This window comes from Salvelinus sp. IW2-2015, linkage group LG10, assembly GCF_002910315.2.
Source record: "Salvelinus sp. IW2-2015 linkage group LG10, ASM291031v2, whole genome shotgun sequence".
In the NCBI taxonomy this organism is placed as follows: domain Eukaryota; kingdom Metazoa; phylum Chordata; class Actinopteri; order Salmoniformes; family Salmonidae; genus Salvelinus; species Salvelinus sp. IW2-2015.
The window spans coordinates 17,070,284-17,097,702 of NC_036850.1; the positions used below are offsets into that span (position 1 = coordinate 17,070,284).

General features: G+C 39.5%; 2 protein-coding genes and 1 pseudogene across 9 annotated transcripts; 2 read left to right on the top strand and 1 right to left on the bottom strand.

The window, feature by feature from the left end:
* Positions 1-691: 691 nt before the first annotated feature.
* LOC111969395 (zinc finger protein 280C) lies at positions 692-14,855 on the top strand. 6 transcript variants are annotated; one of them, XM_023995501.2, is made up of 21 exons: positions 692-782; positions 903-1,050; positions 1,611-1,786; positions 1,994-2,208; positions 2,568-2,667; positions 2,876-3,124; positions 3,279-3,344; positions 3,443-3,552; positions 7,100-7,299; positions 8,643-8,800; positions 8,981-9,081; positions 9,274-9,420; positions 9,937-10,071; positions 10,267-10,493; positions 11,184-11,324; positions 12,187-12,249; positions 12,447-12,565; positions 12,666-12,699; positions 13,464-13,506; positions 13,596-13,642; positions 13,745-14,855. In XM_023995501.2, exons 3-21 carry the CDS (start codon positions 1,618-1,620, stop codon positions 14,385-14,387), a joined length of 2,967 nt encoding a protein of 988 aa, XP_023851269.1. In that variant the 5' UTR covers positions 692-782; positions 903-1,050; positions 1,611-1,617; the 3' UTR covers positions 14,388-14,855. The 6 variants fall into 6 exon arrangements, with proteins under 6 accessions (XP_023851269.1, XP_023851275.1, XP_023851276.1 ...); XM_023995507.2 differs by having other exon boundaries at positions 2,879-3,124; XM_023995508.2 differs by having other exon boundaries at positions 2,915-3,124.
* A 3,606-nt stretch (positions 14,856-18,461) lies between these two features.
* LOC111969402 (meiosis-specific nuclear structural protein 1-like) lies at positions 18,462-21,747 on the top strand (annotated as a pseudogene).
* LOC111969401 (testis-expressed protein 9) lies at positions 20,620-27,085 on the bottom strand. Of its 3 annotated transcripts, XM_023995521.2 has the most exons (13): positions 26,977-27,063; positions 26,534-26,658; positions 26,341-26,404; positions 26,162-26,235; positions 26,014-26,059; positions 25,674-25,744; positions 25,332-25,498; positions 25,001-25,083; positions 24,737-24,910; positions 22,602-22,736; positions 22,281-22,415; positions 22,088-22,181; positions 20,620-20,709 (listed from the first exon to the last, which is right to left on the bottom strand). In XM_023995521.2, exons 1-12 carry the CDS (start codon positions 26,998-27,000, stop codon positions 22,104-22,106), a joined length of 1,176 nt encoding a protein of 391 aa, XP_023851289.1. In that variant the 5' UTR covers positions 27,001-27,063; the 3' UTR covers positions 20,620-20,709; positions 22,088-22,103. The 3 variants fall into 3 exon arrangements, with proteins under 3 accessions (XP_023851289.1, XP_070301525.1, XP_023851288.1); XM_070445424.1 differs by lacking the exon at positions 22,281-22,415; XM_023995520.2 differs by lacking the exon at positions 20,620-20,709 and having other exon boundaries at positions 21,971-22,181; positions 26,977-27,085.
* Positions 27,086-27,419: the final 334 nt, after the last annotated feature.

Here is a 27,419-nt window from a genome sequence, read left to right on the forward strand (position 1 = left end):
TAATTTGAGAGAAAACATCCACAGAAAAGTATTATTAAACAAACCTTTCCAAACGCTGGTACTCCCATTGACATTTCTATTACCTGGCACATGCGCAAAAATATACATGTAAACACCTGCAAGACTTCAGTTAGTACGCATGCATTGTGTGCACGTTCTTCCGTCTTGTGCGTATGCTTCAGGTGATGAGAAAGAAAACCGCGATAGCTAACACGGAGACACAAGTTTTGAAGCCGGTTTAATAATACTTTCCTGAGGATATTTTGTCATACATTTCTACCCACAAAAGGACAAAATCAGTGGACAACAGATAGAGTAAATTCAAATGGAATTTCATTCAATATTTGTGACAGACAGGGGACGTATAGGTTGTATGTGACTATATTGTCAAAGGGACAGCATAGGAACGTTGTGACTAAGTGCTACAGTGCTTTCACAGGATTTGTTAGGTAGTTGCCGACGAGTTCACAACTGACCAAAAACAAGTTGTGGAATAGTGGTGAGGTTTTAATGGGTGTAGGGTTAGTTGGTAGGCGGAAACACATGGCTAGATAAGATAAATAGATGGCCTCACACTCCAGTACAATAGGTGGCGGTGTATGCACCCTTCAGTTGGTTGTGATCCTCCAATACACATTTCAAGATGAAGAATTAAGCTGATCTGCTTAAAACGTGGACAGATTTTGGGCGGTGTTTGTTTGCGAACCGCCATTATAACATAGAAGGAGATTTTGGGCGGAGTAAACCCTTTCGCTTCGCTTCTTCCTCTTTTTTGTCACTAGGTACCACTTCCACAAAGTCATAAACCATGCCTATTTCTATCATTTATCTTCTTAAAATGTGATGTTAAACCAAACCACACTGCCAACTCTAACTAATTGTTGTTTTCATGGATTTTAAAGATATAGCTAATTTTGAGGCAGTGGTAACCTTCCTCTCAGCAAACCCCAAATTTCCCATCAGCCACCACAACATTCACAGGCGCTCCATAGAAGGTATTTCTCATTTTGTACTAAGGACTAACCACTCAGTTAAACGTTAGATTAAAAGGTAAGTGGACTCTGACCTTGACCACTAGTATACTTAGAATGTTGTTATTGTTGAATAGCATTTAAACATCTCTTAGTACTACTGCATCAGAGAAAATGAAGTTGGAACAAAGAGATCGATGTTGTGTTGTCGCGCCAGACGCCATGATTGGTTGCCCACACTAGCTATTAATGGCTGACTAGCAGAGTTAGCTAGCTACTGTAGTGAGCTAAAATAGATGGCAACTGGACGTTTTGGTAGATAACGTGAGTATCGCTACTTAACTATGTGGTGTTCTGCATTGTATTTCCAGCTTTTTGATGTAGCTAGCTATGGGCTTTCGACGGGATATAAGCAAGAGGTCCATTAACTAAATAGTCGCGCGGGCGCACGGCTATGAGGAATCAACGTTTCCAGTTTCCTAGCTTTTCCTACTAGCTAGTTAGCCAGGTACGCAAACCATGTTAGTTAACGTTAGCTCGCAGCTAGCTGAAGAAAACATAGCTAACTTCGTTTGACTAACTAGCTAGTTAACAGTTTGTTTCTAGTTAACATTAATGTAACTCTCATCCATTTTTCAGCTTCACAATGTCCGAGCTTTTTATGGAATGTGAGGAAGAGGAGCTGGAGCCGTGGCAGAGACAGACACCAGAAGATAATTTGTTGGGCGACGGTAAACATGATGATGATGACGACGATGAACCTATATTTGTTGGGGAGCTTAGTACTTCAAAGGGCACCATTAACACCAGGCCAAGTATGTTTTCTTCTCTTGGTATGGTTCAGTTAATGTTAGGTCTCCGACACTGTTGTCTGTTTTCTCTAGTTTGCATACACAATATCCTTCCATTGGATGATTTCCCCTTAGTTGCTCTACAAAGTTGGTAAATGTGATTATCAATATAGATTGTGTTGCTTTTGAAAAGGAACCACTCTTGTTAATGTATCTGACCTGTCTTTGAAGCGAACAACCAAAGAAATGTGAAGACCACCCCAGTTCAAAGTGGCGGAGTTGGGAGACCAAGAGCCTCTAGGATGACAATGACACACAACTCCCCCCAAGCTCATATCACTCGGGGTCCAGTTCCACAGAACATCATAATTCCAGGGAAAGGGTTGAACAATGCACCTCGACCCTTAACAGCAGTACCACCACAGCCCATCATTATCAACAACCAGGTATATTGTGTTTTGCTTTAGCTATATCCCTTATTTCACTTTGCTATACATTGCAAAAAAACGCACATTACATTTGAGGCATTGAGCAGAGACTCTTATCCAGAGCAGCTTACAATTACTGCATTAATCTTAAAATAGCTAGGTGAGACAACCACAGATCAGTTGTAGTAAGTACATGCTCCCTCAATAAAGTAGTTATCAGCAAAGTCAGTGCTAGTAGGAAAATGCAGATTTTTCCATGATTGTGGTGCTGGGACAGAAGAGCTTTGACTGGGCACCTGTTTAGTTATAGAGATGTAACTTGGTTGTAATGGTGTTGGTGCAATGTTTTAATAAAAACGGTTTGCCTTTTTTCTTAGGGTTACATTATGACCACACCACAGTTACCGGCCAACTCAGCTTTCCTCGCTTCCCTTGGGAAACAGTATCCCCCTGGGACATCTTTCACTGTGGTTCCAGGTAAAAATAGAAATATTACATCCTAACTTGATTGCAGGCAAGCAACAAACAAACATAACACACATTTTTGTATTTCAGAACAGACTAATAATTGGAAATTAATTTAGTGAATCTATGCTCAAGTAAACTTATATATTCCCTATACAGCCACAGCACAAACATACTGCATTTTGCGGTGTTTCATATTTGTAATGTGTGTTTTTTTCAGCAGGCCAGCAGCACATTCTGCAGCAGATGACTCCAGCAGCAGGCCAGCAGCACATTATGCAGCAGGTGACTCCGGGGAAGCCTTTACCTGGGGTTATCCACAGGCCTCAAGTGCACATGATCCACAACAACGTAGTGACCTTGTCCAATGTGCAGGGCCCCGCTGCATTGTCTTCCCAGCCCAACCGCTCAAATTCTACCAACCTCCAGATTGTGTCCCCAGTTATTCAAGCCAAAGGCAACAGCTGGGGTAAGCCAAAATATCTTACTTGTTTGACCCAGAGATATTCCTGGCCAGATCACGTGGTCAGGAAAACTCCTGACCCTCTGTGTGACCTCATGATCTGAAGATAGCATGTGACTTGTGATAATAAGTATGAATCTTTTTTTCTCCCCTTAAACAGACTATGGCAAACGAGGTTTACCTCAAGACCAAAACAGCACAGCTAAAAAAGCTAAGCAGGACATAGGTAGGGGTTTCCTTACATCAGTTGCATGTTCTGTTATTAGCTAGATTCATTAGCACTGTTACTTTTTTATTTTTACAACTGAAATTTTGTTTTTGCAGGGTCTCCCCACGCCCAGGAGATATTAGAGAATGGGGCACGTTTTTGTAAAAAATGTCCAAAGTGTAAATTTGATTTCTACCAACAAGTTGTCATGAAAGATCACATGGTGGTGAGTTCAGTCATTCTAAAATGCATGCCTTTAGCTATGACACATGGTTTTACATAAATAATCTATAACGCAACTATTCAGGGCTTGACATTAACTTTTTAGCTGCTTGTATTTCGGACAAGGAGGACAGATTTTTTTTGCTGTCCCAAAAAAAGGCTAACACCATTTTTACATCATTGTATGATGCAAGGAACTACTATTCAAAATAAATATATATATATATTTTACCATAAAAAATATACATTTTGCTGGGCTACAGTCTGCCTATTCGTGTCTTTGCATATTAATTTGTGTCTCAAAATACACCACTGCCCCTTTTAAGGCCAACCTTGAGGATAGTTGGCCATCCTTGGTAGCCTATAAAATATGGCAACGTTACAATTACAACCAAATACTTTTTATGTCTTTTTATATATTAAAGGGTGTCCCTGGGACGATAAAACATGTATGCGGTTCAAAACAGACCCTGGGACAGTTCTGGTATGACATCCAAAAATACAACCGCTGCACTTTTTTTTGTTTGTTGTTGAAGCAATGAGGCTGATGCAACAGATCAGACCGTTTTGCTTAAAATGTTGTTAGTTGGCCTCCCGGGTGGCGCAGTGGTCTAAGGCACTGCATCTCAGTGCTAGCTGTGCCACCAGAGACTCTGGGTTCGAGCCCAGGCTCTGTCGCAGCCGGCCGCGACCGGGAGGCCCATGTGGCGGCGCACAATTGGCCTAGTGTCGTCTGGGTTAAGGAGGGTCTGGCCGGCAGGGTAGCGACTCCTGTGGCGGGCCGGGCGCAGTGCACGCTGACCAGGTCGCTAGGTGTACGGTGTTTCCTCCGACACATTGGTGCGGCTGGCTTCCGGGTTGGATGTGCGCTGTGTTGAAAAGCGGTTGTGTTTTGGGGGACGCATGGCTCTCGACCTTCACCGCTCCCGAGTCCGTACGGGAGTTGTAGCGATGCGACAAGACAGTAACTACTAACAATTGGATACAACGAAATTGGAAAGGGGGGGCTAAAAAAATAAATAAACAATGTTAGTTTTATTTCTTCATATTATAAGCTCATGGCTGTAGGCTACGTGCAAATGTTCCAACATGCGATTAGTGAGAACACCTTTTTCAAAAGCGCTCCACATGTGCGAGCGGTTTCATATGACAGATGAAAATATCTGTTAGAAATTAAGAAATGAGATCTAAAGATGTATAAACTGGCATGATTTACTCATGACTAGTATTATGCCTTTGGCTGTTGGAAAATAATATTGATTTGAAAACTAATAGAACATGAGAAATTCTGGTTTCAACATTTCTGTGGTCATATTTTGCCTAGGCTAGACTACTTTGGAACAAGGTAAGACATGCTTAATTGTTTAAAACCTGGACATGAAACGTCCAGGTTTTAAACAATTAAGTTTATTATGAAATAGTTTCAAAATGTTGGCCCCCTCCGCTCAGATTCAAGGTGAGTGATGTGCAGTGCGCAACATGCACTGTCTTTCACTCTTCGGTCTTGTGACCATTTGATCTGAACGAAGTGCCTTGAGTATGTCGACAGAATCAAGCCTTCAGACATTAATGTTAATTATCCTTCATTATATTTGTCAAACATGACTGCCGTTTAGCCTGTATTTAATGTAATTAAAATTCTCATTAACGTTTGCCTACATTTTCTGCCGCCTCCCTCATGTCAGTATCGGTCTGGACATGAGGCTGTATCCAATATGCATACAGTGGGGCAAAAAAGTATTTAGTCAGCCACCAATTGTGCAAGTTCTCCCACTTAAAAAGATGAGGCCTGTAATTTTCTTCATAGGTACACTTCAACTATGACAGACAAAATGAGGGGGAAAAATCCAGAAAATCACATTGTAGGATTTTTAATGAATTTATTTGCAAATTATGGTGGAAAATAAGTATTTGGTCAACTACAAACAAGATTTCTGGCTCTCACAGACCTGTAACTTCTTCTTTGAGGCTCCTCTGTCCTCCACTCGTTACCTGTATTAATGGCACCTGTTTGAACTTGTTATCAGTATAAAAGACACKTGTCCACAACCTCAAACAGTCACACTCCAAACTCCACTATGGCCAAGACCAAAGAGCTGTCAAAGGACACCAGAAACAAAATTGTAGACCTGCACCAGGCTGGGAAGACTGAATCTGCAATAGGTAAGCAGCTTGGTTTGAAGAAATCAACTGTGGGAGCAATTATTAGGAAATGGAAGACATACAAAACCACTGATAATCTCCCTCGATCTGGGGCTCCACGCAAGATCTCACCCCGTGGGGTCAAAATGATCACAAGAACGGTGAGCAAAAATCCCAGAACCACACGGGGGGACCTAGTGAATGACCTGCAGAGAGCTGGGACCAAAGTAACAAAGCCTACCATCAGTAACACATTACGCCGCCAGGGACTCAAATCCTGCAGTGCCAGACGTGTCCCCCTGCTTAAGCCAGTACATGTCCAGGCCCGTCTGAAGTTTGCTAGAGAGCATTTGGATGATCCAGAAGCTGTCTCTTATACACATCTAGATGTGTATAAGAGACAGGTGTGTGAAAACCTTGTGAAGACTTACAGAAAACGTTTGACCTCTGTCATTGCCAACAAAGGGTATATAACAAAGTATTGAGAAACTTTTGTTATTGACCAAATACTTATTTTCCACCATAATTTGCAAATAAATTAATAAAAAATCCTACAATGTGATTTTCTGGATTTTTTCTTATACACATCTAGATGTGTATAAGAGACAGGTCCTGGAGTGGCCTAGCCAGTCTCCAGATCTCAACCCCATAGAAAATCTTTGGAGGGAGTTGAAAGTCCGTGTTGCCCAGCAACAGCCCCAAAACATCACTGCTCTAGAGGAGATCTGCATGGAGGAATGGGCCAAAATACCAGCAACAGTGTGTGAAAACCTTGTGAAGACTTACAGAAAACGTTTGACCTCTGTCATTGCCAACAAAGGGTATATAACAAAGTATTGAGAAACTTTTGTTATTGACCAAATACTTATTTTCCACCATAATTTGCAAATAAATTAATAAAAAATCCTACAATGTGATTTTCTGGATTTTTTTTTCTCTTTTTGTCTGTCACAGTTGAAGTGTACCTATGATGAAAATTACAGGCCTCGTCTTTTTAAGTGGGGGAACTTGCACAATTGGTGGCTGACAATACTTTTTTGCCCCACTATCAATTACACTTTGACGTGCAGACCTTTTATTTATATGTATATATATATATATATATATGAAACATAGATTTGAAAATTATTTCAGTGTTTGCTTCTCACATCTAATTCTGATCGGCGTAATTATTTGATTTGTGATAGATTTGTTGTCCAAATGGACAAGTAAAAAAATTGTTCTTGTCCCAAATATATATATATATTTTTTTTACTTGTCCCGAACAAGAGGACAAGCGTTAATGTCGAGCCTTGCTATTAGTGCATGAACCAGAGCCCTTTTTAAGGCATTAAAAAAAAAAACTACAAGATCAACTCTGCAGATTGTAATTTGTCAGCCTATTTTAATTTAAATTACTTTAATTCCAGAAATGTTGTCCTCACCTGTTGGAGTGTGTCTTCCCCTCAACCCCGAAGTCTACTTACCTTTTTGCAAGCAAGCGCATCATGCTTGTCACAGACTTCTACTATGGTAGATTTGAGGGAGACAAACTAAAATTGCAGCAGCAGAAGACCCCATTTACCTATAAGTGCCAGAGCTGTTTGAAAGTACTCAAGAACAACGTCAGGTAACTACAGCAGGCGTTGCTTGCTATGCAGCTCTGCTTTTGTTTTCAATAAGCCACTGTATTCCTGAATAATACGATTATGGCGAAAAAAGTGTCTACTGCACAAAATGTGTTTTGTATAAACAAGGTCATTTTCTAATCTAAGGAACTTTTATATCCTATTTGTCCAGTGGTATAATGAAAACAATACATTTGGCATTTCACGTGTTTACATTACACAATTACTGTCACCAATAAGCAGATTGGTGGACATTTCTTCTATATTTATATGAACTGCTAAATGTTATTGGTAATGGATGGATTCATCAACCAGCCTTTCGTCAATACTTCACCCCAAATGTCTACTGTACTGTTTTGGTGCATGGAAATGGTGTTCATGAACAAGTGTTAAATGAGCCCTCTGCCCATGGAGAGTGATTAACTTCGATGTGAAGAGAGGAGATCCAATGTGTTTCAGCCCTCATCACAGTTTTCTCCCTCAGATGGATGACATTATCAACTCATATTCCCACTTGGGGCCAGAGATGAATAATGGCTGCTAGTTTGGATAGTGTAAGAACTGCTCCTTTGATTAAATAACTTTGCTTCAGAACGTTGCAAGAAAAGCCTCTGTAAGCTCCTTTTAATGGGCAGACGCATTTGTACTGAACCCAGTCTGGCAGCAGAGGTCATAGTTGGTCTGCATAAAAATCCCTATTAGGGGAGCTGAGGTAACAGACTGTGCTGGCTGAAAAATGGGCCTTGCCTGCCTTGTCAGTGCAGCGGTTATATGTAGAGGTCGTGCGGCTCGGTGCAGCCGTGGAACACCACATTAAGCCAAACAAAAAGCTGTGCGTAATTGGCGGTATTATAATGGCAATTATGCATGCTTAGGAAGGAGTGGTTGCTAATTTCTTTTTTTAAACCATGGGGATCCGAAGCGCAGGTTTGGTGTTGCACATAGGCCACGAACTGTTGAAGTGTTGTTGAATACGGCTTCACTGTAATTTGGCTCAGTACATTACGTTTTTCTTTTTCCAAATGGTTGAAGTAGGTTAGTTATTTATGCATGTATGTATGCATATTTTTAATTATTTAAAGAAACGTCTGACTACAAAGCTAATGAGCTTTTTTACAATATATTCACAAACATTTTAATTAAATTTGCTCTGAGCGACTGGATAGTAGTTACACATTTTTCTCTTTTTTAATAGCTTGTTTAAAAATAACATTACAGTTTACAATGCAAAAAACTTAAAGATAAATGGCAAAGCTCACACCTATCTTTGTTTCTTTGGCATTTGTGGTTTCTGACGCTACATTGCTATTGCTGTCTTATCTTGCACTTTGCGGGACTCTTGTAGGTTCATGAACCACATGAAGCACCATCTGGAGCTAGAGAAGCAGAACAGTGAGAGCTGGGAAAGCCACACTACCTGTCAACACTGCTACCGGCAGTACTCAACCCCATTCCAGCTGCAGTGCCACGTCGAGAGTGCCCACAGCATGGTTGAATCTTCAAGTAGGCATACCAGTCAATAGCAACCAACATGAAACTTCAGTGAAACCATACATTTCACCTTAACGTATTGAACACCATCTCAAGCAATCATACATTGTACATAACTTAATTTATTTAACTATAATCAACCTGTCCTTAACAAGTTGGGCCCATTTTTAGTAATTTGTTCTTGTTTTGTAGCCAATTGCAAGATATGTGAATTAGCCTTTGAGTCTGAGCAAGTGCTCCTGGAACACATGAAGGACAATCACAAGCCTGGAGAGATGCCATATGTCTGCCAGGTAAATTGTTTATCAATCATGTTTTTATATTAGTCTGTTCACAAAGAAAAGTTATTCACAGTTGATAGTAGAGATGCCCTGGCACTACAATCAGGAATTGAAACATGTAATTCAAATTATTGAAGGGATTTGACTTGCAGTCTTCCTGAACCTTTTATGATTCAAACTAATACTTTAATTGTCTCCTTCCAGGTGTGCAACTACCGGTCTTCATTCTTTACCGATGTGGACACACACTTCCGTACGGTGCATGAAAACACAAAGGATCTCCTTTGTCCTTTCTGCCTTAAAGTTCTTAAAAGTGGTCATGTCTACATGCAGCACTATATGAAGCATCAGGTAAGAAGTTTAGTTATATTGGGTACTTTTCTATTAAATATGTGCAACAATCCATGATCAATAAATATGTTGATTGGGTCATTTTTGATTGATGGGGCTCATGTTCTGACTGACCTGGCACACATTGTAATTTCCTGTCAGTTTCCTGATGGTTCAGCCTCTTAATAAAGCAGTGAATGCTGTAAATAGTTTCTCAGAGTTTGACTTTTAAAGCTGGCTGAATTAAAAAAAAAATTGAACACTTGTGAGTTACCCTATTGGCTTTCATTCTGAGGTTGGATTGATTTGGTTGTCTGCTGAACACCTTGCTGTAATACATAACTGTCTTACAGCAATGTCTGCTTCCTTTCACCTGCCTAACGGGCTCTCTGGCAAAAAACAAAACAAATACACTCCACAAATCACTGTATGTAGCCATAGAACAAAGAAATAGCTGAACCTATTATCTATCTATATGCAGTCTTGTGTTATCTTGACTCGTGCTTTTCTATTGTACTTGTTTTGTCAATTCGCCAGAAAAAAGGAATTAATCGTTGCGGGAAATGCAGGCTGAATTTCCTCACCTACAAGGAGCGAGTGGATCACAAGACTCAGCACCATAAGACTTTCCAAAAACCCAAAGCTCTGGAGGGCCTTCCTCCTGGAACCAAGGTTTAACTCTTCTTATTTAGTCTAGGAAAACATGTCAATAGCTCTGTACCAAGTATCTACAATATAGATAAAGTCAATGGCAACCGCAATAAATCCTCATTTGAAAGCAAGTTCTATTACAAACGTTTAAATAACGGCATGAATTCAGATAATCTTAATTTGATCTTTTTTTATTTTTTATATTACATTTTTCAGGTGACTATCCGGGCCTCTCTGACAGGGCCATCGCCCAGTTCCGCCCGTGCTGCTGACAAATCCAGTGTCAGTGTCATACCAGAGGTCCCAGGCATGAAGGCAGCCAATGTAAAAGCTCAGAGCCGTACATCTACCACACAGGGCAGCAGTGGGGGGAAAGGCAAGGGCGCAGTGAGCAAAAAGCTCCTCAAGCAGCAGAAGAACAACCATGTGTTGCAGAGTCTCAGGTCGGTACATCACTCAGTCAACTTGTTTTTTTTCCTCATGATGCAAACTACATATTTTCTGTTATAGAAACTAAACTATGGTCAGGGACGATTTCTTTTCATGGTTGGTTATGAACAGGGCTCTAAATTCAAACGTTTCATTGGTAGCACTGGTGTTCTCAACTTCAAGTTAGGAGCTAATGAGGTTACATGACTGAACATCAGGAAACAAATGCCTGCGAGTGGTTTTGGAACAGCTTGTGAAATGGTTCATGAATGTATAACCAATTCACAATAGAACATTGTGCAGGTAATATGGGTTGTATCTTTTTACCCGTTTGTGCTAGAAACAATGTGTTTTCGGTGTAGTGATCAGTGTAACCATGACAGTAACGAATATGTGCTTGCTTTTATGTCTAGTTCACTCAAACAACGGTACGGCGAAGCCTAATCATTACAACAATTATTATCTGGGAGATTGTATTTATAGTCGCAAGGTGCTCCCAAAATAAAATGTCAGGTCGCACAGCAAAATATTTAGGGGCATATGTGACTAAAATGGTCGCACTTCAGAGCCCTGGTTATCAATATATTACACCAATCAAGTAACTTGTATGTTTAATAATGCACCTCAGAATGTTTTACTGAAGGTAATAGTACTTCAGATATAAATGAAATAATGATGCCCTAATTAGTTCTCTACTTTTTTAGTACTGGAGAAAAACGACACACCTGCATTGAGTGCTACTCGGAGATTCATGACTTCTATAGTCACTATCCCATGGTTGCCATTTGTGGTGCATGCAAGTATCGGACGAGTTGCAAAACTTCATTTGGAAACCACATGATAAGGTAAAAGCTCCTTGAGCATCAGATTCATAACGCATACATATACTGAGTGTACAAAACTTTAGGAACACCCCTACAAGGTGTCAAACGTTCCACAGGGATGCTGACCCATGTTGACTCCAATGCTTCCCACAGTTGTCAAGTTGGCTGAATGTTCTTTGGGTGGTGGACCATTCTTGATACACATGGGAAATTGTGCGTGGAAAAACCCACAGTGTGCAGTTCTTGACAAACTGGTTCGCCCTACTACCATACATACACTGTTCAAAGGCACTTAAATATTTTTTTGCCCAGTCACCCTCTGAATGGGGCACACACACAATCTGTCTCAATTGCCTCAAAGCTTAAAAATTATTCTTAAACCGGTCTCCCCTTCATCTACACTGATTTGAAGTGGATTTAACAAGTGACATCAATAAAGGATCATAGCATTTACCTGGTCAGTCTGTCATGGAAAGAGTAGGTGTTCTTAATGTTTTGTGAACAGTGTGTATGTCCATTTTTCCATTTTAGTCATTTAGCAGACGCTCTTATCCAGAGCGACTTACAGAAAGAAGCAAGTTAGGGTTAAGTGACAGATTTTTCACCTAGTCGGCTCAGGGAGGATGTTTTTTATTGTTTATATTATAAACTATAAAAAATAAAGTCAGTCTGAATCACCCTGAGGAAGGAACAGTGATGCCAAAACGTTGGTAAATACCCATTAAATTGCTGGGAGTTTATACATGGAGTGTGTGACTTTATTTGGATAGTTTATAGTTTATTCGCCGTTAGTCAGCACCTCCACACAAACTATTTTTTCTGGGTGTGTGCCAGCTCATGTTTTTTAATCCATATTAAATATATACAAATATATTTTTGTCAGGTTCCATAGTGCCATCTCAAAAGAGAGATTCCGGAAAATGAGGAAAATCCCAGTTGTCCTAAGGTACGTGTCCCTAACTAAAAAAATCTGGTCTCAAATCAATTCTTTAATGTTGCCATTGTTTTGCACTTTAGTTTTTGGTAATGACTTATTTATGTAGTGTTGCATTTTCACCAAATATTACCAAAATTAAGTACCGTGCTAGGTTATTCTATTCCATTAGGTTCATTATGAATCACATTTTACTTGCTGTCTTGCAGGAATTTAACCCTTGTCTGTCTGAACTGTGACTTCCTGGCTGATGCGCATGGAACTGACCTCATGAGCAAGCATTTGATTGACAGACCACACCACGTCTGTAAGGTCATACTAGAGAAAGGTATAAGGTTTATCACATTCTTCACAACCAGATGCTTAGGCGTCGCATTTTGTTCATATAATAAAACCTGTCTGCATGTCACGTTTTTCTTGTCTTGTAGGAGAAGGTGGTGCTGTAGATGACGGCATTAGAGGGTGAGTAGCTACTCTTCCAATGCAGCAGATAACGAGAACATCCTAAAATAAAAGTAACACCCCTCATAGTGTTGTAATGACAATCTCAGAATTTGATCAAGTACTTGTGAGACTTCCAACTCCCTGACCTATGAGTTTGGAAGCATCCATTATTTTGAGAAATCTTTACCATATACTTTTTACATTAAGCTAATTGGGATGCATATTAAGTGGATTTTTTTTTAAAGACCTTCGCAAATGCAAGTGGGAGCTTTGGCCTTAATACCAGAGAACATTGCTTAATTAATGTGTGCCTAAAGTTGGGTCATTTTGTCATTGGGAAGCTGCTGAAATGAAAGGTCATTGTTAAATCTCTTTTGCAAGAATATCCTCGTCTTGTTTTATTCCTTTGAGAAGCCAAACACACTAACCATACACATGAGATCAAGTTCAAATGTAATAATTTCATAAATATGTTGTTCCTCCTGAGATTTTAATATGTACAATTCAATGTTAATTGATATTTATGCTAAATGCCTGTTCGTTTGAAGAATGATTTGTCTGGACAGGGACATTGGTCCTTTTGCTTCATGATTAATATTTTTTTTTTTTAAATATATAACTATTTGGATACTAATTCTGTGCTGATAAGCCAGTCTTAATTATGCTCTGAAAATGAATTTGAAGTTTTCATTACCATATTCTAACGCTATCTCCAAAGTAGTTTTATTAAAAGGGCTCTACGTTTAATGGATTTGTCGTGATTCTTTTTTGTTCTGTTTCAGAAATAAGCAAGGGATCTCTGCTCTGATGTTCCCTGATATCCAGGTACTACTCTAGCTGGGTTGTACCTGAGAAACACATGTTTGATTTTGAACTGTTTCCTCAACCTAGCACCTCTTTTTATTTTTACTTAGAATGCTGAAACTGCCACAGTGAGTGGTGCTTTTGACCAATTCCACAGGTAATTTAAGGATGGTCCACACAAAATAGAACCTAGAAATATTTTTGGATGGAGTCGATTAGATTGATTTGGTACGRCCCCCCCCCCCCTTTTCTTTCACAGCGTTCCCAGATTGGTGGAGACCTCCGATGGCTTGTGTATCACCCCAGCTGCTGAAAGAAGGGATGGGCCAGAGGTAATGCATGTTCAGACCCAAGAGTCAGGAAGAGGTGCTGTAATTCTACTAGACAAAGACGATGCAGCAGTTAACCAGCTAGGAGAGGCAGAAGTGCAAGGGCTTCCACATATCTCTACAGTGGATCAGAGCCAGGGAGTCACACAGGCTACAGAGCTAGAAACACCCATGGAAAGTTCAGTTGAGGAAGAACAGTCTTTGCAGTCAGGGCCCATGGAAAGTGAAACACCAATGGAAAGCTCAGTTGAGGGGGAGCAGAGGGAGGAGCGGGCTTTGCAGTCAGCGACCAGGTCCCCCACTAGTTCTGTGGCCTGTGAGTTAGATGGGGAGACGGTGCGTTTGCATGAGTCATTAAGCAAACAGGAATCTGTGAGCTTTGACGACAGTAAGGTCAGTGCTTCCCTGGAGACCATCCCCTTAAAGGTTGTAGACCAAGAGGTGAAAGATATCGTGGAAGCAAAGGACATCTCATCCTCTCAAAGTCCAGCTGACATCCCGCATCAGAGGGCAGACGACAAAGACATTCCCTCCAGTCCTGAAACACTGAAGGGATCGGCATCCTCGGAGTAGTGAGAAGTGGACCGGATGTATTTTTAAGAATACTGCATACCATTGAAATGTATTTCTCGTCCCCATTTTCTTAAACTTGACTGTCCTTGACCAGATGGAGATGAGCTGAGACGTGCTATGTGTTTATTAGATTTGGCATTTGGAAAAACATGTATCATTTTTTTCTAACATTAGTGCAAGATTTGACTTCCGTCTGTCAAACTTACAATTTGGTTGTAAGCTTTCAATGAAAGTGAAAATGGTACACTGTGAATAATTTGACTTTTCTGTAGTGTCGAAAAATACGAAATCTGAATGTTTATGCTTTCCTTGATCTGAACCTGTACTCAAGTGTGAAAAATCCTTGAAATATCTTAACTATCCTTCCACTGGTAGATATAGGCCTTTTGTTTATTTTGAATACCTCCTCCACTTCCATTGACATTTCATAGGTGCTTTTGTGTATTTTTAATATACTATAATCCATCACTTTCGCTTTGATCATCTGTATGTCTGTAGTTTGAGAGCAGTCCAATGGACTTGAATCATTGAGGGAGTTTGATTCAAAGGAACTGTGGCGCACCGGTCTATGGCCCGTCACGTGAACAGGCAAAAGCAGTGGGGGGGTGCCCTTCTCAAATCGAACAGTAGTCTGCACTGCTCGGTCATGTTGTCAACAGGGCAGCATGGTGTATCGTAAAGAAACACTTTGCCATAACTTGTTTGAAAATTCAAGCATTTTTTTCATTGGGAAGGAAGATGGTGTTTTGATCAAAAGCAATCACTTTTTCATTTGAAACCAGTATCCTACTCAATACTCCATGTGCTTAACCTACGTCAGAGATGACTTTGCCATCAGCCAGAGTGGGACACCTGGCTCGAAAAAGAATGCAATGACTTTTCACCCAGTGCAAACTCCTCCCACTGTGGGCAACCAGGTAATCTAATCCCCTCAGTGTTTCCATTGCAGTCGTGCTAACATGTAAATAAACTTTGGTAATACAGTATGAAATCTGATATTGAGACTTGATTAAGAACGGACTGTCCATGCTCATTATGGTTGAGAGAGGTGATCAACTGTAGGCTCATCACTGCCCAGCTTACATGAAAAGTAATGAAATGCATTGATTACCCAGTTACCTCACAAATAGTTGTTAGAAATTAGCATCTTGATAGGTTTAACACTGACAGGAGTGTTGACTTGGCACTGAAATGTCTTCACCTTTGCTATGAATGTGATCATTGTGCCATCTTGTGTTTGGTACATTTTCAGCTGATGGGGAGGTTGAGGATGCAAAAAGCTTGAGGGAAAAGGGTGACATGAGTTGATGTGTAAACAAGCTATAGATGGATTTAATTTTTTTGACAGGTGACAGCAAAGGTGTCGCTCTTGGCCAGCATGTGCAGATAATACATACAGAATTATCCCAAGCAGTGAAGCTAGACTGTTTTCTTGCGTCCTTAAAATAGACAAGAATGGGGAAGTAATAATGTCTAATTATTCTGTTTATTATATCCTGTGTGTAACATTAATTCACCAGAATTGCCTGATAGTTTGTCTTGTGATCAATGGATTGTACTGTACCAGTATTGGAGGACGTGACAGTGCAGAAAGGGTACACCACTACAGTAGTAGTAAACTAAAACCTAGATTTATCTGTTTCCTTTGTGGAATCCTCCAGACTGTATGTCACTGTTCAATCTTTATTTACTTTCTTGAGGGAAATTTAACAAAAACAAAACAATGAGAGCAGAGACTAAATTCTTTCAGATATTATTTCAGCATCTCCTTTACTGGCGGGGCACAGTAGGCCCAAAAACAATACTCCGTTGTCACCTCAGGCTAAGTCGTTTTGAAGATTTATGGATGAGGTCTCAGAGGGAGGCACAATTCTGTCAAATTTCAGGGCACCTCGAGGAGCAATGCCACCTTGTGAAGTGAGAACACCTCACGTATGCACAGCCCCCACCCCCAGTCATTTCTATCTGTATTTGTTTGCAAGTGTTCCAAATGTCAGCTAATGATGCTCAATGGGAACAAGCTTTATAGAATGGCTGACAGTATATGACAGTTTCAACCAAGGAGCAAGAGACTTTGAAAAGTGAAACTCAAAGATTGTCTCCCTTTTGACTGCTATGCATATGCAAATCCTGTAAAACCTTCAAAGTCAATTCTGGATGTTGATGCCAGTACCACTGCATTTTTTCATTGTTCCCCTCTAATCAGGGACTGATTTAGACCTGGGAGCAATTAATTATCAGAACAGAAAACCAGCAGGCTCCGGACCTCAGAGTAAGAGTTGAATAACCTTTCTGTAAAGGCAAGATAAAAAGAAAATTACAGGCTTCTGAGTTTGTTTTATGGTCCCTGCATCATTGTGAAAAGGATTTTTTTTAAATGGCCTTTGGATCACCTGAAATCAAGTGATATCATGACCCCATCATTTTTCAGGCTTCAAGGACATATACCTTCAGAAAGTATACCCCTTGATGTATTCCTCATTTGTTTTATTTTACAGCCTGAATTCAAAATGGATTAAAAACAATATTCTCACTCATCATACACACAATACCCCATAATGACAGTGAAAACATTTTTTGTAAATGTATTAAATGAAATACAGATATCTAATTCACACCCCTGAGTCAATACTTTGTAGAAGCACATTTGGCAGTGATTGCAGCTGTCTTTCCGGGTAAGTCTCTTAAGAGCTTTCCTCACCTGGATTGTGCAACATTTGCCCATTTTTATTTTCTAAATTCTTCAAGCTCTGTCAAATTGGTTGTTGATCATTTCTAGACAACCAATTTCAGGTCTTGCCATAGATTTTCAAGTAGATTTGTCAAAACTGTTAACTCAGCCACTCAGGAACATTCACTCCAGTGTAAATCTGGCTTTGTGTTTAATATTATTGTCCTGCTGAAAGGTGAATTAATCTTCCAGTGTCTGGGGGAAAGCAGACTGAAGCAGGTTTTCCTCTAGAATTTTGTCCGTGCTTAGCTCCATTCCTTTTCTATCTTGAAAAACTCCCCAGTCCTTAACAATTACAAGCATACCCATATCATGATACAGCCACTGTTCTTGAAAATATGGAGAGTGGTACTCAGTAAAGTGTTGTATTGGATTTGCCCGAAACATAACACTTTGCATTGAGAAGGAAAGTTAATTGCTTTACCACATTTTTTGTTCTATTACTTTAGTGCCTTGTTGCAAACAGGATGCATGTCAATTAGGTTAGTATTGTGGAGTAACTACAATGTTGCTGATCCATCCTCAGTTTTCTCGGGGCTTGCTGATAATTGGATGTGTGGGCTACAGAGATATGGTAGTGATTTAAAAAAAATCATGTTTAAACATTATTATGGCAAACAGAGTGAGTCCATGCAATTTGTGACTTGTTAAGCATATTTTTACTCCTGAACTTGTTTCGTCTTGCCATAACAAAGGATTTGAATACTTATTGACTCAAGACATTTCAGTTTAAAAATTTTCATTAATTTGTAAACATTTCGAAAAACATTTCAACTTTTATGTGTGTAGGCCAGTGACAAAAAAATCGAAATGTAATCTATATTAAATTTAGGCTGTACAACAAAATTTGGAGTAATTCAAGGAGTGTGAATACTTTAAGGCATTGTAATATAATACTTTGACAGCTTTACTGACAATACCTCTGTCCCCAGCATCGATCAAATTATAACTTTTTATATACCAGTAATCTGAAATCAAGTAATATCAGGCCCACCCTTAAGGACCTGCCAATTGGACAAATTATTTTTGAAAAGTATTCAGAGTTAATTAGACCGGGGTAATCCTATTATTGTCCTTTTTTTAATTAAACTACAAAATACATAGATATCCATTGTACAAACTATATTGTATTTAGATAGTTTGGAGGGGGTGTCATAGCATGGGAGAGAATTGGGACTTGTGTGTGGATGGGTAGGTGGGTGATATGTTGTCTGATGTTTGTGATTAACTATTGTGTCAATAATTTAACTGATTCTGCACAGTACCTGTAACGTTAGGGAAGACAGGAGGACCAAGCAGACTTTTTAACCAATTACATTCAAGTTTATTGTTAGGCACAAAAGGCACGATGTTACCAAGACGACTGGAAGCAAAACAAATGGAGCAAAGTGATTATAAAATTTTTGCCTGGTGAAACATACAAATCAACGAGAGGCTTGCAACAGCTCCACGCAATGATGGTAAATAACTTGGTTGTCGATTATGTTTTCCATGAAAATGATCTAGCTATTCGATGGTTAACGACGTTAGCTAACTTTAGTTAATTTACCTAGCTAGCTCTGAGGTTCCCAAACTTCAAACTTGTTTGCGTCGGGGACCACTTTTGTGATAGCCTCCTCAGAATATCAGAACACAACTCCTACTTTACAGTGCGATTAAAAAAACAAACAGGATACAAGCAGTTTTACTATAACTGCAGTGCACAAGTCTCGGTCACTGGGAAATAACATTTAAGACTCTTTTGGCATCAGATAAAATGTTGCCATTTTAGAGTAAATTTCCTGCAATTCTACACATTTTGCCTTGAGGCAGAGAGAATATTTCAGTTGTAAAGCTTAAATTACAGTGCATTATGTTCAAAACAACATTTGAGGAATGCAAGAAGAATCCAGTTGAACAAATTGATCATTGATGGAGCACTGTGGATACTATATCCCTGTGCCTCCCAGGCACACGTGCATCTGGAACCTCTTAAGGATCTGACCTTTTTCAATTTTCGCCAAAAATGACATACCCAAATCTAACTACTTGTAGCTCAGGACCTGAAGCAAGGATATGCATATTATTGATACCATTTGAAAAGTTAACACTTTGAAGTTTGTGGGAATGTGAAATTAATGTAGGAGAATACAACACATTCGATCTGTTAAAAGATAATACAAACAAAAAACATGCGCTGATGGAATTTAGAATTTGGCCACTAGATGGCAGCAGTGTGTGTGCAAAGTTTCAGATTGATCCAGTGTAGCATTGCAATACTGCACAGTATTTTGTATCAAGTCTGCCCAAATGTGCCGAATTGGTCAATTGATACATTTCAAGTACATAACTATAGAGAACATACAACATTTAAGTTTACACACTCCCAGAAATGTCATACATGATGGATCATTAGCTTATACACTAACTTTCACACATCTAGATGGCCGGGCGGGGTGGGTGTAGAGCCAGAGACAGCAGGGGTTCAAACTTCAAACAGTAGAACCCAGTTCCTACATTTGAATATAAAAATGTATTTTATTATCAAAACCATGATACATTTGATCTCTGAGACCTTCAGGATGACAAATCAGAGCAAGACTGAATGTAAGTACATTATTTACCTTTCAGATGTGAATGTATCAAACCATTTGCTGTGATAAGTTGTTGTGCACTCCTCAAATAGCATGGTATTTTTTCACTGTAATGGCTACTGTAAATTGGACAATGCAGTTAGATTAACAAGAATTTAAGCTTTCTGCCCATATAAGACATGTTTATGTCCTGGAAAGTTTTCTGTAACTTACAACGTCATGCTAATCACATTAGCGCACGTTAGCTCAACCGTCCCAGTATAGGGACAACGATCCCGTAGAGGATTTATTAAGAACATCAATAGCGATTCATGATATTATATTATATTGCACCCTCAACTTACACAGATCCCTTGTCTAAAATTGGTTGATTCTGTGGGTGCTAGTAATATTTATTAAAATGACCCCACTTTGAAAACCCCTGACCTAGCTGTTAGTGCTAAGCAAGCCAGGCTTTCCCGGGGTAGAAGGGACATCTGAGACTTGAACCAAAACACTTGTTGGTTGTGCTTTTTGTGAATACATATTTTTCTCTGACATTAGCGTCTGGAGGCTGATATTGCTCGTAAGATGAAGAGCGAGCATGAGCGGGCCTCTGTGGAGCAGGAGAAGCAAGACCATAAGCGCTACGAGGAGGTGGTGCAGTACCAGCAGGAGCTGGAACAGCAGCTGGAGGAGAAAGAGCACAAGAGACAGGAGGCTTATGAGGAGTTCCTCAAGGAGAAACTCATGGTTGACGAAATCATCAGGCAGATCTATGAGGAGGATCAAATGTGAGTMGACAGTGGCAGTCTGTTTTCACAATTTGGTTAAGTTTCCTGCTTGATCAAGTAATCAGTATATAATGAAATCGAATTACCTTTTTTGCAGGGAGAGGCAGTTAAGACTGGAAAAGATAACAGCCACTCAAAGGTACATAGAGGAGTTCAAGAGCCAGCAGACTGAGTGGAGACTGATGGAGCGGGAGAAGATGGAGGCTAAGAGCAGACGCATCCTGGAATTTGCCGGTTACCAGCAGCTAAGGAGAAGAGCAGAATGGAGAAAGTCAGAACGAGGGCAGGCAAAAGAACACCTTCACCAGATGGTAAGAGGGAGAAAAGTCACTTAATTTGCAAAACACTTGGCTATGTTCATATTTAAGAATATGTTCTAGTCTTTTTTTGTGTACAAAGTGAGAAATTATTACAACAATATTGATGGCTGTTGAGGAATGTCTTCTAGCTCACTAAGATTGAAATGGAGAGGCAGCAGCAGGCAGATGATGATGGCCAAGTTTGCTGAGGACGACCGCATAGAGCAGATGAATGCGCAGAAACTTCGCATGAAGCAGCTTGAGCACAAGAGGGCTGTGGAGAAACTGCTGGAGGACAGGAGCCAGCAGTACCTGGCTGACAAGGTACAGTATATTGCTCTAATCATGAAACCACTTGTGCACTCTTTATCAACATCAAAGTGGTGTTATTGTAACTGAAGCTTTTCTGTTTAACACTGTTTTGTCTGCCTCAGAGGTAGGTACCTTAAGGAACATTTGTTGAATGTAAAGTTTGATCTCTCTTCCCAAGGAACGTGAGGCTGAAGAAAGAGCAATGGAACAGAAGAGGGAGACATTGCGTCGACAGATCATTGAGGAGGAAAGGTAGACTTCTCAAACTCCATGCCACAAAACTACTGGGCTATCTACCTAAGGTAAAGGAGAGGAGGTTGTCTTAGTTTTTAGTTCTACTGCAAGTGTTTTCTTTAAACTCTGGTCATTGGCTGTCCAAAATCTTTAAAAAAAACAACTTTTGATGCAATGTTGCTCCAGCAAGATTCCACTTTTGAAACTGACTGTTATTCTCAAATGTTAAGGGCATATTCTGGGAAGATGACCTTGAACACTTTGATGAGGACTTCAGAAGCAATTTCCAAAAGCGCCAGGCTGACATCTTTGATGAAGAGGGCTGGGGAGATGATGAATAACCACTTTCTATACTACACCACTAGATGGCATTATTGGGTAGATGCTGTCTGGTGTATCAAATGGTGGATTTCTTATGGCGATGGTGTACTCAAATGTATTAAGTTGCAATGACTAATTTGTATCCCACTAGCTGCATATCACAACACCATAAATCCTATCATGGAGGTGCAGCAATTTTCAGTTGAAGTCATTTGGTAATTTAAAAAAAACACAATTTCCTTTATTAGGTAATGATGCAACTACAGTTTAAATTGATTTAACCCATTATTGTAATAAAATGTTAAACTTTTAAAATCCAACTGCATTACAAATATATTCTGTATAAATGAACAATGCATACATACACATAACTTCCACACAATGTCAAAGGCCACATAATTAATGTTGTAGCTAACCATAAGAATACATTCAAGGCAAGCACGATTGTATTACATACATTTTTCAGTATTGCTTTATGATTTCCCCCAGTCAAGAGCTTTCATGAATTCCTCTTCTGTAAATGACAACATCTTGGCAGCTTCAAAATGCATCTGCTCAAGCAAGAGGAAAAATATGTCAGTTTGATAAGGAGAAATATCAATAATGATACTGCCTTGTATTAATTACTTGCATTTAATATGAAGACTTACTTTTTGCCTTTTCAGTATATCAATCAATTTGAGCTGTTTTTTAAAACCCACTATCAGTTCAGCTTTTTGCTTTTCCAGCTTCTTGTTTTCAGCTTTAAATGTTTCTATTTTTTTATGCTCCTGGTCTGCTGTGTCCTTTTGGAAAGGATAGACATAAAACAAGTCTATTTAACCCGGGTTATGCAACAAGTGACAGAAGCCAAATTTGAATACCAAACTCTGAACTATACTAATAGCATGGTACTATCTATCAATACAATTTACAGTGTAAATTATGATTGATGTGATCACTAAATGCACTGGTGGTGTGGTTTAATATACCTTGCTCATCTGCTTGATCTTGGTCAGTTGTGTCTTGGACCTCTCAACTTCCTCCAAGGCTCTGTTCAGTCTTACCTCTATGGCACTGTGATTGGTTGCTGCCTGTTTTTGTGCTCTCTTCAAACCCTCGATTTCCTTTGTTAAACACAGAGGGGGACAAGCTAATTCAGTAAAAGCATTTTGTGTAATGTTTTTATAGCGCACCAACACACATTTTCAAAAGCACTGTAATGATAATGGTAATATTTGGTTAGATATCTACAAAAACGGACTGTCATCACAGTTACTTATTAACTTTATATTTCAGAAATGAAATGCTAATAGTTAATTTAAACTGATAATTGTTGTGACTAAGCAATAGGAAGCCATCAACCATTCATTCTTCTTTTCTTTGTGAGTGGACATACACGAAGTGTACAAAACATTTTGGAACGCCTGCTCTTTCCATGACACTGACCAGGTCCCTTGCTTTTTTTCAAACTTTACTAACGACATGCCACTGGCTTTGAGTAAGGCCAGTGTGTCTAAGTATGCGGATGACTCAACACTATACACGTCAGCTACTACAGCGACTGAAATGTCTGCAACACTTAAAGAGCTGCAGTTAGTTTCAGAATGGGTAACAAGGAATAAGCTAGTCCTAAATATTTCCAAAACATTGTATTTGGGACAAATCATTCACTAAACCCTAAACCTCAACGTCTCCGAATGAATAATGTGGAAATTGAGCAAGTTGAGGTGACTAAACTGTCATGGTCAAAACATATTGATACAACAGTAGCTAAGATGGGGGGGGGGGCACAAAGAGGGACTTGGTAATATTGTAGTTGGCTCAGAACAGGACAGCACGGCTGGTCCTTAAAAGTACACGGAAAGCAATCATTAATGACATGCATGTCAATCTCTCATGGCTCAAAGTGGAAGAGAGATTGACTTCATCATTAGTTGTTTTTGTAAGAGGTTTTGACAACCTCAATGTACCAAGCTGTCCGTTTAAAATACTAGCACACAGCTCAGACACTCATGCCACCAGAGGTCTCTTCACTGTCCCCAAGTCCAGAACAGACTATGGGAGGTGCACAGTACTACATAGAGCCATGACTACATGGAACTCAATTCCACATCAGATAACTGATGCAAACAGTAGAATCAGATTTAAAAAGCATGTCAAAATACACCTTATGGAGCAACGGGGACTGTGAAGAGACACACAAAGGTACAGACACATGCAACGCACACATTGTGATATTGTTGTATGGTGGTATTGAACATTTTGTGTTGTGGATATGTGGTGGTCTAGGGATGTTATATGATGTACTGTTTTATCTTTAGCACATTCAGTACAAACATAGTTCACTGTTTTATCTTTTGTTTTATATGTAATGTAGGTGCTTTGGTGTGTTTGGACCCCAGGAATAGTAGCTGCTGCCTTGGCAACAGCTAATGTGGATTCATAATAAATACAACACAAAAATACCAGGTGAATCCAGGTGAAATGGTCCACTAGCCAATGTATATCCAGCCACCTTGACACAACTGTGGGAAGCATTGGAATCAACATGGGCCAGCATCCCTGTGGAACGCTTTCGACACCTTGTAGAGTCCATGCCCCGACGAATTGAGGCGATTCTGATGGCAAAAGGGGGTGCAACTCAATATTAGGAAGGTGTTCCTAATGTTTTGTACATTCAGTGTATGTCTCTGTTGTGATCCCTCCCAGTGGGAAATATTATACAACCATGTTTTACTCCACCCCTAGTCAAGGCGAGGGAAATGTCGCTGTGGGATTTCTCTGAATTCCAAAGATATCTGTCACATGAGCGCCGCACTATCGCCAGCTGCAGGAGAGGTTCACCTTACAGGCTGATCATGTTAATGAGACCATGCCAGGCATTCCCCTGCTGAGGCGTTGATTTCATCCTTCATTAACAACCTTGTCTAAGCTGTATAACGTCCCCCTCCCCATTCAGCAATAAGACATTAACAGCTATCTCAACTGCTGTCTACACACGTCTAGGTTTCTCTCAGTCACTGTTCATGGACTTTCATGGTTACAATATGTGCTGTTTAATATTACCAAAATGACTAACTAGAAAGAGAATCAATGTAATAACTGTTTTATCCTCGACACCCACCTTCTGTAGAGCAGTTACTTGTTGCTGGAGCCCATCACCTTTTCTGTTTGACTCCTCCGCTAAAGCTCTGTGTTTCTCTATCTGGGTTTGCTGAATGTTTGTGGTCTTCTGTAGTCTAGCTCGATCCTCCTCCACCTCCTTAATGTTGGTGCTTAAACTACTGTTTGCATCATCCTAGAACAAATAAATGTTTTATACTTGTTTCAATGTTACATTTTACTCAAAAATATAGCTAATTTCCATCTCTCATATTTCTATCATTACCTTTTTGTTGCACTCATATGATAGCCGGTTAAATTCTTCTTGCATTACACAAAGTTTTGCTTTGAGAAAACGGATTTGAGCATCTAAAACACAGCACACACAAAAAATATTATACTATAGTTACATAAAGAATGATATAATTTTTAGGATATCCGAGATTATATCATTTTAAGGATATGCGAGAAGCTCAAACTAAGAAGGCTGAAACAATTGATATTCTGGAACTCTGATAAATAACTTTGTTATGTTTTTGCAAAGATCCATTCTTGTGCTCTAGATGTGAATGTGTGAGAAAGCCACAGAAAGTGTAATAAATGAAATCAGAATTCACCTGATCCCATCTCATCCCCAACACTGGGCATGATATCTTCCATAAGATTGTCATGAGTATCTCCATCATCCAGCTTCCCCTCAATGTTACGTATTGTTTTAGCCAAGGAAAAATCCACAAAATCTTCAAGAACCGCAACATCCTCAATTGCAGCTGCCTTTGTTGTTCTGAAATAAAATAACAAATAAACAAAATACAACTCAAACAAAAAATTGAAAAAGTCAAACATAAGGAACTGATATCCACAATGCTGGACACTCATTAAGCCATAACCTTTCACAATCTTCCAATGTTTCCAATAGATATTTGTGTGAACGTTTGTGATAAGGATAACATTCTTACTGTGCTTTTCTCTGGTTTCCAGGTCTGTTTTGTGAATTGGATTTTGATGTGACCCTTTTCTTTGGCATTACCTGAGCAATGGAAATATGATTTAGGGAGAATTTCAATTGCATTTCCTTGATTCCTCGCCTTCTTCTCAAGACCCATTGGATGAGAAGGTCAGAGGTCCCTCCCCTCTGACCTTCTCATTCAATGGGTTTTGAAAAGGCAGTGAGGGGAGAGGACGGAGGAATCAAGGAAATGAAATTGAGATTCCTCCCCAGTTTTACTAACTGATTGCATTACCTTTGCGTCTCTAAGATGTTACATTTTACCTATCAAACTGAATTGAATACTGCACCTTAGTAGTGGGCTTCATAACTGAAGATTCTAGCATGTTCACATTCCTAAAGACAAATACATTTGTATTATAGGCTGTTCTCATATATTCTTATCCAGTCTACTACACTGAAATGCTATACGTTTAAAGCAATGCAATATTTTATTACTTGAAATCCTCCTCCTCAATGTCAACATCAAGGTGGAAAGAGATTGGCTTTGACAAGACTTCATTTTGGTCACTCTGAAAAAAAAGAATGTTTAAATAAAACAAATATGTCTAAAAATGAATGTTTTATGTTGTTTTGAAGAGTGTCAATTGGTCAGGTAGCTAGCTTAAACCACTTACCATAACCTGTTCTGCTTGCCTTACTAGTTCGGCTGTTTTTGCCTCCAGCTCTGCATTTATACGTCTGGAATGGGAGAAATATTATTTATTTTATTGCTATAGCCATCTGGTTACAGCATCTCATATGATACAGTCTACATTGACTCAATAGGTGTTTGGCAATGGGTACCGATGTTTGGGCAAGGAACCTTACTTGTATTCCTCCTCTTTAGCAAGTAGGTCTAACGTGGATGGTTTCTTTGAGGGGACAGAGGCTGGACGTCTCACAGATTTTCCTCCTTGAGACCTTTCTGCCTTGGATGACATGGATCTTTTGGTCTAAATAAACAAATGTAGTAAGTTAGGTTGCTAATTACAAATATAGTAGTTGTTGGTTATTTTAGTCAACAGGCATATAACATTTCAAAGGAACAACGCTTTCGTTGAAAGTCAGGCTGCGTATAATATAGTTTTAGCTAGCATGCTAACTATCTAGCTAGCAGTTAGCTAATTTAGATCTTAAACAGCGATATAGCTAGGACACATAAAGGTGGCTATAGCTAGTTAGTTATTCTTGTATTTAACTTGTGAATGGGTATGTTAACGTTTAGCAGTATAATACTGTAGCTAGTTGTTTGAAACAATACATTGACTCACGTCATGGATTCTTCTTTCAGACATTTTGTTGTGCTGAATCTGGCGGGTGGCGTTGCGGTTGCATAGCAACAAGTCGTGGCTAAATGTTTTTTTCTGCTGTGCAACCAAAGGCGGGGGAACACGCACTTTTGCTGTGTCGCTGTTTTCCACAATCTTGACTTTGAGACATTTAGCAAAAATATGATGTTAGGGCCCATTGTGGACTAACGAACACATTAATTTGAGTTATTTGCTAAACATAAAATGTGAAAAGCTGAAATGTGCAAATGTGTAGGGGGACAGTCTTTACTAAGGCTAACATATTCGCTACATGTCTACACATGGAGCATAATGCCATTGACATATTCATGTGTTTACCATTGATTGTAAATAATTGCATTTAAATGAAATAGAAATGTCTAACTGTTATCTTACAAACTCATTGGATTATTGAAGACCACGTC